Source organism: Achroia grisella, unplaced genomic scaffold, assembly GCF_030625045.1.
Source record: "Achroia grisella isolate CSIRO2021 unplaced genomic scaffold, CSIRO_AGI_Agris_v1 utg4116, whole genome shotgun sequence".
NCBI lineage: Eukaryota > Metazoa > Arthropoda > Insecta > Lepidoptera > Pyralidae > Achroia > Achroia grisella.
The window spans coordinates 1012141-1024853 of record NW_026712845.1 but is presented as its reverse complement, the minus strand read 5'-3'; the positions used below and the strand labels follow the sequence as shown (position 1 = coordinate 1024853).

The 12713-nt window shown below is 31.4% G+C and overlaps 1 protein-coding gene across 1 annotated transcript in view; it reads right to left on the bottom strand.

Annotated features, from left to right (window-relative positions):
• The window catches only part of LOC131844664 (ATP-binding cassette subfamily G member 4), a 46181-nt gene extending 40274 nt beyond the window's left edge, over nucleotides 1–5907 (bottom strand). The window contains exon 1 of the mRNA XM_059193600.1: nucleotides 5610–5907. Coding sequence (XP_059049583.1) covers nucleotides 5610–5817 — 208 coding nt within the window. The 5' untranslated portion in view covers nucleotides 5818–5907. The remainder of the gene's footprint in view (nucleotides 1–5609) is intronic.
• Nucleotides 5908–12713: the final 6806 nt, after the last annotated feature.

Here is a 12713-nt window from a genome sequence, read left to right as displayed (position 1 = left end):
AGGAATCAGGAAATAATGTATAATTTGCAAGTAATCAGAAAAATAAAGATTACTATTATTAATATTTTAATTCTGTTGCTAAATATAATCGGAACCTATATTTATAGGTTACTAGCTACTCGCTCTGGCTTTGCACGGGTGTACATGTATTAAACATATACACCGTCCTCTTGAATCACTCTATTTAAAAAAACCACTTCAAAATCCGTTGCGTAGTTTTAAAGATCTAAGAATACATAGGGACGAACGGACAGCGACAGCGACTTTGTTTTATACTATGTAATTAATATATGATTTCGATTAGGTCGTGTTCTACAGACAGCTTTCTGCATTGAATAGAAATGTAAGTGGTATCATCCATAGAGTTTGATGATTACATATAAATAATATGTAGAGTGATATATGATGATTACATATAAAGAATATATTTGAAATCAACGTAGAATCGGGGAGCCAACTCCCGTCTATTAGATTAATTCGGTATTTAATAGTATTTTAATTACCGGACAATCAGTCACAAATATAAATTGACACATAGTTCTTGTGGTCGTATGTTGTCCAAATTCGAACTCACTACCTTTGCACGCAACCTAGTGGTTACTATGCCGACTCGTGAGTCAGGATAGTAACCACTAGGTTACGTGACTCTTACATTGTAATAGGAAAATATTGAAAACTGTGTGCACTCAAAATAGAAACAAGATGAGTACTAGTTGTCCTCGACTAGGCATCAACATCATTAGTGTTTAAAGATAACGGACTAATTACCCTTTGACCATGATAAGGAAATGTTAATCATAACAGGATAAATTTGCTACATTCTAAACAATAGAGAAGGCTCTTCTAGTTTACGAAAGAATTTTTAGTACTTATAAACTTATCTTGTCTATGTAAGTAATAAGAAAAAAAGAAAGAGATAAAATAAATTTATTGTTAATTAATAATATGAAATTATAAAATTATATTAAAAAGACTATAATAAATTTCTATCTAGTAGTTATTAATTAAAAGTGTACACAGATATATATTGAAAATATATTTCTTCCCTTATTATCGCGGAAAGAACTCCGAAACCATGTAAACAATTTTCAGACAGAAATAGGAAAGAGAAAGTGGGATTTACCGACCGATCTAATTTGATGATGAGTTAAAGACCTTGGCCTCGGAGTTAAAGACAAAGGGTGAATCTTTGTCTTTAACTCTGATTCCACACTCCGCCAACAGTGTGATTTATTATTATTATTCTTTATTTTTTCTCAGCTATTGCTGGTTTTCTCCACACTTACGGGCCGAAACCAAGTAAGTGCAGAGTGTGTGTATGTGTGTGTGCGTGTGTTATTATTATTATTATATTTTGTTATTATTATTATGATTTACAATTAGAACGCCTCAGTTAGTTAGTACCTGAGTTCGATATTGCTCATATTTTAAGTAAAATACTAGACCGAAGGCAATGGCTGTATGGGCTGAGTCCCTGTGCCTTTCATAGAGATGGGAAAAACCGAAACATAAAAAAGTTAAATTCTAAAATATATGTGACAATTCACAGATTCTAACGAAGACTAAGATTGTAAATTTTTTTTATATAATCGATATCACTCGACCTTATAGCTGACACCGGTTGGCGGGAAAATTTGAATTTGGAAATGCTAGGATATGAGGATTAGGAAAGGAAATCAGAACATTCATATTTCTTTTTTTTGTTTATATATCATAAATTTCCAAGAGAAAATTCTTTTTAGAAATTAAAAATGTAATTTAGAAATTCTAACATTACGATTTTTATGATTTATGGTATACTTTTATGTCACTTCGCTTCGTGGTCATTATATGCGGATACTACTGTATTTACCAAACCAAATGTATAAATTAAGGTAATACTATAACACTGTACTAATTTACGATCTCCTTAAACACGATTTACGAGTTATTAGTCCGCAAACAAATTACAGAGAGGTATTTACAACTGATTACGATATGATAGGGTATTATTTGATTTGGATAATTCTATCGTACTACAAATTGTACTATGTACTTATTAGTAATAATATGTATATTTTATTCATATATTGTGTTGCTAACAGGGCTATCGCCAATTTATCTCTAAAACACAATTATTTATATAGAAATATAGATGCGTAATAAGAACCTTATTACCTTACGGAATTATCACCTGGTCAACCATTGGACCAACAGAGATGTAGATAGGCGGTGCGTTTTCGAATATAATAAAATAAACATTGTTAATCTATGCATCATGTTGAAAATATATACATATATAAAATTTTATGGGTCTACACTTATGCTTATATGTAGGTATATTACGTAAGAATGAAGAGATTTTTTAAAGAAAATGTTATATATTAATCTAGTTATAAGGGCAGAGGAAGGCCGAAAAAGAGATGGATGGACTGTGCGAAAAATTATATGACAAGAAAGGGAGCGAATAATGAGATGACAACGAACAGAGATGATTCGAAGAGAGAAATATCTAACACAGATCCTAAATTATATAGGACGAAAAAATTAAAAAAATGATGAATACATAAATGTAATAAATAAATACATACAAATTAATAGTAAATGCTCAAGTATTTACTTGAGATAACATAGAGTATTAGAAGTATTTAAATTTGTTTTTTTTTAAATAGAAGTATTACTGACGAAAAACGCTTATGTAATTTAAATTTAAAGGTGAATTTGAATATATTTGAATAATGTATTAAGTAATTACTAAACTAACCATTATAAACCATTGCAAAATTTGAATGGACTTCGAAATGCTTTGACATGTTTTGCTACGGTTATTGTTTAATAAAATACCTGTATGTATTATTTAATGTACATAGTCTCTCGCAAGTACATAGAGCAAACCGCGAAAGACAGAGTAGAAATGAAGTCAACATATTACTGTCTATAATCTTTAAAAAATATATATGAAATTATTGTCAACATCTGTGACATGTATGTTACATTCATATATATATATATATATGAACACATTGTATGCATACATCTTACTGACTTCTGAAACACAGACATTTTCTATACCGACCTTAGAAGTCAGGCTCTTCATAAATGATTTGTACAAATTATGTGTAAATGAAATTATTATTATTATGCATGCATATATTATATCTGTATTGATACAATGTTATGCTGAAATTATTCAAAACAAAATAAAGAAATAAGCTAAATATTTTATTTAATGAAAAGCTATGATTTTTTTATTTTATTTAGAAGGGTTATAGTATACGTTTATAAGAATAATTTTGAATTTTGAACTGGCTGATACTCATTGTGAAGAAATAGTAATGATAATATCGTTCGAAACTTGAAATTAATTAAACAGTAATAAAATAAAGACGTAGGTACATAGAGTTTGTTTAAAATTGGAATATATTCGAATATATATGAATATATTTAGAAAATAAATTCGGTAGCTAGAGATAGAATAAGAGAAATAGATAAATTGCAAATGAATCATGATGTTTGACATTACTGTTTACCTATTCTCTTTTGCCGGCTGTCAATTGTCATTTATCAAACAAAATAATCATGTAAAATAAATCTCTACATTTATTTATACTGAACATGAATGGTTCTAAGTTATAATATCCTCATAACTTACAAAGGTTAAGCCTTTCTAATGATTTAGCAAGCGATCTCATCAATTGCAAAAGCACTTTATTACTTGCTATGGCCGTATATTACAGCTTTTAACTAGATATAAAAGACCTATGTCACATACACACTATGTTAAATATTATACTATATGTATTTGTAAATTTATAATGACTGCTAGTCGTTAAGGCACCCTGAAGTAAGTCAACTGCAACCACTATATCCATTCATTAAAAAAATGTGTTGCAGTTTTTTACATTACAAACTTATTTTTTTATATGTTGAGTTTCTTTTTTTTTAACTACTTTAATGCTGTTGGTTGCAGATGGTCTTTACAGCTTCACCGGACGATAGGAGGTGAGTACAGATGGCACTACAATCTCGCAGGACTTATGGAGAGGCTGAAAGTATTGGGAGATATAAATCTGATCACTACACTAAAAAGGGTAGCAAATATGTTACGTTACTTGTTATAATTACATTCAATAACAGTTAGTTATAAAATGTTGTACCTACAATGTAAAATGTGTCTATATTATCATCAACGCCACTAATACTTATTGCCGGGTACCTACATGTCTACTCTTTTACGTGTTCACTAAATTATCACGTGTGATAGTTCAAGTGTTTTAATGTCAAATGGTCAATATACGATAATAAATTAACAATTAATTATTTTGATTTCAATTCCTAGTTGAAAACATATTAATTGCGAGTTGTATTGAATTCCTTATTTCGCCACCTCCAAATTATTATTAAGAAGTCATTATTTTATTCTAGTCATTTCCCCGGATATTAGACAAATTGTGTATTGACGAAAATTGTAATAAAATCCATGTAATTCTCAAACATCACACAGAGTCATAAGAACAATATTCAAAGACATATCATAACAAATAAGTTCTACAGGTACAAAGTGTAGTATGTACAGATACATATAGAAAGAACACAATATTCAACAGAAATCTCGGATATATGTTTAACACTAAACAGTTGAAGTTTTATTACATTAAATATACATGTATTACATAAAGATCGAAACGAAAACAATAGGGTTATTTATTGTTAGTATAAAATCTTGCGCTCTATTTACCTTTTTTTGTTCTATGGGGAAATCCTAATGGGTTCCTGTTTGTCATGTTATTAACCATACCGTCCCGACCTTTATAGTTATACTCATGAAACTGAAAAATATTACGTGATCACGTGACCACACTGCTCGTGTTATGTGAATTTCTATTTGTAATTTTTTACCTGTTATATATCCTCATAATTTATACACGTAACTTCATTGATATTTACAGAGATGTATTCATTAACATGTTATATATACAAAAGTTTATATTATTTCTAAACACTGTGTAATTGATAGAGTCGGGGTTGGAAGAGATTACTGGTGACCTCATTACTATACTAAAGGTCCCCTAGTAAACTATAATGTTAATTCCTGTTCAATTCGCCAGAAAGAGCTAACTTCATGTTTATCCTAATATAGTCCACTGATGCCCCGCCAGCATGCCCTAGAGCAAGCGAGTAGATACACGATTCCTTATTCGACCATAAAAATTTTGTACAGTATTTTTCTCACAAACATGTAAAAAACAATAACACTTTCGCGGTTATAATATTCAGATGTCTACTTGCGATAATCTAGAGATAATTAGAATGAGAATTTAATTACGGCTCTATGCAAGGAATTTATCATTGAATTGTACTGTTTATAAATTACACAATAGACTTAGATGTTGTACAGTATAATGTTTTTATAAGGGAAGGTAAACATAAGATCGAGTATTTAGAATTGTAGTCGAAGAATATAATTGTGCCTATTAGTTTACCTTTTCAGGACTAAACGACTGAATAGATATTAGAAAGTTTAACTTAAAGATAGATTCTACCACGTGCACAAACATTGGTAATATTTCTTTAAAAAAATCAGGCAACTCACAGATAGTACCTTATAAAACATATAATAAAATTATTACCTTTATTGAATCCCAAGCTGACAGTGCAAGTTATGTTCGTGAAGGAGATGTCGACGGGCTGGCTTTTAGACATTGTGCTGAAGCTCTGCGTGGTCTGACTTTGATTTGATGACCCTTGGGCCGGCTGTGCAGCCTCGAAGGCAATACTGGCATTGTCCTTCGTATAGGTCACACTACTTTCTTCAACAATCTGCGCGCCGGCGAGCATGATTGTTTATATCACTTTTATTATATATATATGTATAAGGCGCGTGCGCGTCAGTTTGCGTCGCGCGGTTGAATGCGCAAGCGCCTTGTGTTCGCGTAAGTGAAGCGAACTATCGGCTCCTTTGTCCAGCGCGCTAATAATTGCACCCGTTTGTTCAACTACAAGACGATTTGTAATTGCGATCTTATCATTACGCCTGCCTGGGAAGTGGGAACAATACGCGTTGTATGATTTAGCTGTGACCCGGGACTTTGTCCGCTTTTTTTCGAATATGCTTACGCTGGCCGCAGCTGGCCTACGGCGTCACTGGACGGAAATGGGGGCGAGCTCAGAGGGCACTCCAAACTTTCGGAAGAACTTTTCAGCTGTAGGGAGATTCCTGACCGACGGACACGATTTCATTCTGAGAGCACTGTCAAGATATTACCTATTTCTAAATAGGTATTATAGGTATTTTATAGGTAGAAATTTCTATATGTCTTTCAAAATATGTTCCATTTGAGTACCGAGCAGAGTGCATTGAGTAACAAACTTTCACATTATGTTGTCATAACCAATTTTATTATTGAGTAACCCTCTCTGTTATCCCCAGGTTATGAAAAGAACATTAGAAGTCAACTTACAGTATAAAGTTCCTTTACAGACAACTAACACTCATCCAGAGATTTAAATAAAAACACAGTTGTGGACATTCCTCATTTTGAACAGATTGAAATATAAGTACTTTCGAGTTTGGTCAGTCATGGTCCATTATATAATTGTAATGGCAAAGAATTGTGAATCATAGAACTTAGTGTGTAACTGCAATTCATAAATGTTTTATACATAATCGCAAACCGCTTGACTGTAATATATTACAAATGAGAATTGTCAGCAACATGAAATTACAGCTTTTCTTCTAGTTTTATATCAATGTAGTTTCAAGGTATATAGATCATGAAGCTGATAATGGTCATGTTTCAGATGCAACATTTCAAAAATATATTTTACTTTTTATTCGGGGCCTGTAGGAATATGTTTGAATCTACTGGTAGAGATGGCTCTACCTAAAAAGCACTTATTTTTATACTTTATTTTGTTTGTGAAAAATCATATCTTTGCATAAACGTAATACAAACAGACAGAGTCACTTACAAATAATATATATTATTGATAACATATATCTAATCTTCGATTATGCAATTAGTTATCTGTAACGCAGATCTATATCCTGGTGATATTTTTTATACTAATTTACTCTACGATTTCTTCGATATATGACTACATGGTTTTTATGTAATCAGATCCCACTCATACGTTGCTATTGTAGAGGACTAAGATACCATACGTCTCAATATTCACTGTCTAATTCGCGATTTCTCATAGTGTATTCTAACCACGACTGTTCTAATATTGTCCCTGATTTTGTGAACTGTGTGTGTACAACAATGTAGGAATTATTAATTAAACTGTTTCCCTTATTTTAGTACCGTTTGTAGAGATCACAAACGGTACTAAAATCAGGGACAAATTTTAATATATTTTACTCTGCTTGTTATTATAATAAGTTTTATTAATAATTACTACGACAGTTATTATCTTTTTAAATATTATTAACTATATTAATATTATAAAGGGAAACGATTGGTGTGTTTGTGAAGAATATGCACCAAAACTTCTAAAATTCTTTTACTATCGGAATGATAGTATATCCAGTGTGTTACATTTATGACTACTAAAAAATTTGAAATCCTTCCTCCCATGCGCAGCCGGGACGGGGCTCTGGTACTTTAAATATAGTACAAATAATTGAAATGATAAAGCCCACAGTAGGAACTGGCCAGAGGGCCTTATATAGTGTAGTAGGTAGGTACTTACATAATTAGATTATGACAGTAAGGCATACATAATACCACGAATACGAAATCTATGTTATCTTACGAATTTCTTCCGGGCTACAAACCACATTATAACCAAAGACACTACCAAAAGCAGGAGAGACAATTGAATTGTATTTTTTGGATCAAAACCAAAACTTATTCATGTACACCATTTTAGCCGCTTGTGAACGGTTTTTTTAATATTTTTTCCCTGCCGTCCAGTTCAATGTACAGATCAACAGAGAAGAACTGACAAGAAACTCAACTGAATTTCTAAATACCTACCCTCTAATAGAAATAAAATTCTTAGTTTTAGATGCAGTACCGGTACTACAAAACCTGTAAAATTAGTATTATCGCTCTAATATATATTGTTAATTAAAGCTGCACAATGTCACCAATTAATAACATCGCAATGAAACAACAATAATGTTGTGTTTTATTTCCCGACCTTTGATCTGCAGTAGGAAGATGTAATAATTATCATTGCAGCGACATCTGGTAACATAATACGGTAATAAATGAAATTATTATTTCAATACATAGTTCTAAAAAGTAATAATAGATGGCACTGTTACAAAAATGTCTCAATAATGATTTTGTATTGACAATTCCCAATATTATCAGCAGATGGAGCTCGTGTTATGAAATTTTTCACAACGTACGTACAAGAACTATGTAATTGGTATATAAATAAATTATTTATATAATTTTGTATTTATTAACAATTTTAATATTTTAACGTATAACAATTATTAAAACAAACAAATTAATTTCATAAAATCAACTCACATTGCTAACTTCTACATTTATAGTAGATAAATAATATATAAATTGAAAAGACCACTTTCCAGATTACACCGCACATAATTATAATAATCATAATAACTTGGAACAATTTTTTAACAAAATAGTCTTATGTAGACTTTTTTGATTGAATACTAGCTACTCGCCCCGGCTTCGCACGGGTGTAGGTACATGTATTATGTATATACCTTCCTCTAGAATCAATCTACCTATTAAAAAAACGGATGCCAAATTCGTTGCGTAGTTTTAAAGATTTAAGCATACATAGGGACAAACAGCGACAGCGACTTTATTTTATATAATTTAAATGAGATATAAGTAGCTAGAATTATAAAATTTAGTCTTAACATTGGTGTTAAATAAGAAAAATCGTTTCACAGGTGCAAAAAACGAAAAATATATAAATTTGTTTATTTATTTATAAAATTTCAAAGCACAAATAATAAAGTACATGTGGTACTTAACACCTTAAGAGAATTATTAATTAATTTTGGAATTTAATTAATTAATTTACTTCTTCATATATAAAAATATTTCAGGCGGTGCTGATAACTAATGGTTCCTGGCATGCTGACTATCATCCTCCACTGGTGCAGCGAAAGTGTACGCCGCTACCTCAGACAGATACACAATTGTATAATAATTCATTGAAAATAATTATATTTATCTAGTAACGGAAACTTAACTCACTCGCTTGGATCATATTGAGTTCCTTATTAAAATACAACAAACATCTTGTCAATCAACTCATGTGAAAAGCCAAACGACAGAAATATGAAATGTATATTGTCAAGAATAGAATACTAATTACCATTATTCAAATATAATTAATATAAACATGTACAACCTTTTAACATGCGTACTTTTTCAATAGCTCATTCATTTCATTTGCTCTTCAGTTATTGAGTTACTAAGAATAAATGGGTCAACATTGTAAAGGCAGTTATAAATGGTGGCTGAAGGAAGAATTCTTAAAAAAAGAAGAACATCTTTGGAAAACTCCTTTTTCAGAAAATACCTGTAACCATTAACTGATTGTCCTAATAATTTATGTGACAAAATTTTTAAAAGCATACTGTATTTTTTAAAGGATGATAACGGAATGTTCCACCCGCCTACTCTAACGGTTTACGCTGGCTGGTCAGTTAGCCTATCTTGACAAATTCTCCAAGAATTTGTCATTAAGTCATGCTTTAGTTTCCAGGGGGAACAGTGTGGAGTTAAACCTGATGTATGTATGTATCATACATTGTTAGCAATGGCGTCAACAGTCCACGTTACTAACAACAGCATACTGTTATCCCAGATGCTATAGTCACTACTTTCTTTTAATAATCTAATGTTGATCTTTACAACTTCACCGAATGAAAAAGTCCAGAGTAGATGGTACTGCCACTGCGGGAAAGGGTTTATAGTGCAGCTAGTTGATATTAAACTCATTATACCTACAACTTCTATTCGTGATAGAGTTCGGCCCAAGTTGTAGTAATTGCGAATCCTATTCATTTTTAGGGGATTGGCATCTTAAAACAAAGACTATAGCATTATATTTTTTATGTGAATAAGTAGGTCAATAAAAAAAATATTCTTTTAGGAACAAACAAATAATACTTTTCGATTCTTTTTACATTGTACTGAAGTCCTTATTGAATACATTAAACCCTAAAAACAAATTATGTATCCGTTGTATTCATTTTAAATGTCATGAGTCGTCAGTTGTCATCCGGTGGAACGTTATATACCTATCATCCGGTCCCACATTATATATTTAACAATACGTAGTAACAGTAATTAGTAGTTTAATAGGTACATACCTGTGCCGACATCACCAAGGAATAGAATATAAATAATCTTTAATCAAATAAACTTAGTATAAACATTTTTGAAAAGTCATATATTTTTTATTCTACAACTAATTCAAAACGCAGGCACATTGCGGGAAGAATGAGCAAGAAACTGGCGTGCTCTATTACATAAATGTTATTTAAGAAGAAGGAAGCATGCGATAATCCACATAGAAACCGCTATGTACTCATAGACATATAAAAATATCCCATATCATTTATCACTCTTAAGTTTTATAATAAGCCTATAAAAGGTCTTTTATAATTCCTTTAAATCATTTTTTAGGTAGGATTAAGATACACTCTGGCAGTTTGTTGTAAAACCTTACACAATTCCCATAAAACCAAATACTAACTTAACAAGTACTCATATCTTTGTGAATTTTATATATTAGTCAAATATTTGTGTATCCTATATCCCTCTAATACTAACTATACTACTATACTATTATATTAACTATACTATTATACTACTATACTAATAATATAATAAAGATAATACTGTGCCAACATAAATATTAATGTTTGTATATAGCACACAAGCTGACGACCCACCATAGCAAATGTTCACCAAAGCCCACTTACATGAACAGCATCACGTTATTACGTGCCAGTCGCAATTTTTTTTATTTTATTAATTTAATTCAGGCCCGTATTATAAATATCTTATAGACTAATATACATGAGAATTAATAGTAAAATATAGGTCCAAATTGTCTCTATAGTCACGGTACTGAGGACGGCAATACTACGGCCTATACTAGTCCTTCATGAAAGTGGGCAGCATGTTGTTCCTGGGCCACGAACGCTTTGAAGCTCGCATCGTGATTTGATTCCAGCTGCGTCACCCTCAATATCAGGTTACTTTTGGTCCGGATATAGCCACAATGTCCTGTTCCGCAATACTAGGTACATGCTATGATAAGACATATTTGATCTCCGAAATAACAACTATTTCGGAGATCAAATATGTCTTATCATGAAATTTCACTGCCTAGCCTCAGACTACAACTGTTAAGAAAGCTTACAGCTGCTGAATATCTGAAATATATGAGAGTGATACGCAGACTATTTCTTACAACGACCACCACTGTAAAACTCGAAATCAACTATCGAAAAGTAAAGCAGTGTGTTATATCGCTACATCACCAAGGTCATACAAAATGCTACATGCATCTGTGGTTTAACCTTACAAAACCTATCTAGTAAACCTACCTAACTAATAAGTAGTTGTAGTAACTTGCCTTGTAAATACAAATGTGAAAACCGCATGCAATTCCATGTTATTTTAATTTACATACACAAACATACATTATATATACAGATTATAGAAACATTTTTACATTCTAACTCCCTGTTCGAATAAACATTCTGTGCATAAGAGAATGAAACCGAAATTACCTCTATACAATATTGAAACGTAATTCTAAAACAGTTTTTCATAAAGAAAAATTAGGTTCGAAGTTAAATACTAACTTCTAACCTAATTTTTATTTATAAGAAACCTTTAAAATGAAAACAGCAAATCCCTTATAAAATATGCAATACCTACTTAAAAAAAGTGGGCCTAAAACTGCAGATTTTGACTTATTTAAACTTTAAATAATAAATGAGCTGTACATATTTTTTTCGTCGTGTTTTTAGTGCACATATACCATTCAATTGCATTTATTATTATTGCATTGCATTTATAAGTGAAAATCGTATTCTATCTCCGAGTATGATTTGTATGCATTTATCTTCGGTTCGAGTTTATCTTAATGGAAACATTTTCTGGGTCACATTATAAGTTCAAGAGATTCTTAAACGTATAGTACATTGAAAACATTAGTTGAAAATCGTAATAGATCTTAGAACCTAACTTGAAGTTACAGTGTAGGTAAAATTTCCTTCTATGGAAATTAACGTCTGTATTGATTTTATTTATGATATACTTGAAAGGCCTTGGTTTTCCTTTAACAAAAAATAATTAATTAACGGTATATTTCTTATATGTATTCGCCTCATAATCAGGAGGTATGCAATTTACAATTTTTTTTACACACAAAATATAAACCGAATATTAAATGTTATATCATTTCACGTAGAGTTGTTACTCTACAATACGTAGGGTATTCATTGTTTTCCAAACTATTATACCTGTCAGCCGTAGCTACCCGTTACGGCTTCACTACACGAACATGGAGGCAAGTGCTGAGTGCACTCCAAACCCGCGGAAGTACTTATGGAGCGGCTGAAGGCCAACTCCTTACAGATACAACCTTATTAAGAACACCACTAGGGGCTCGTTCGTTAATAATGATTGCCATTCGAATAGGATAGAGATTCGAGGTAAAATGGTCAAAGTGAAATGAAGTGATCATCATCAACAACATCTGTTATATTT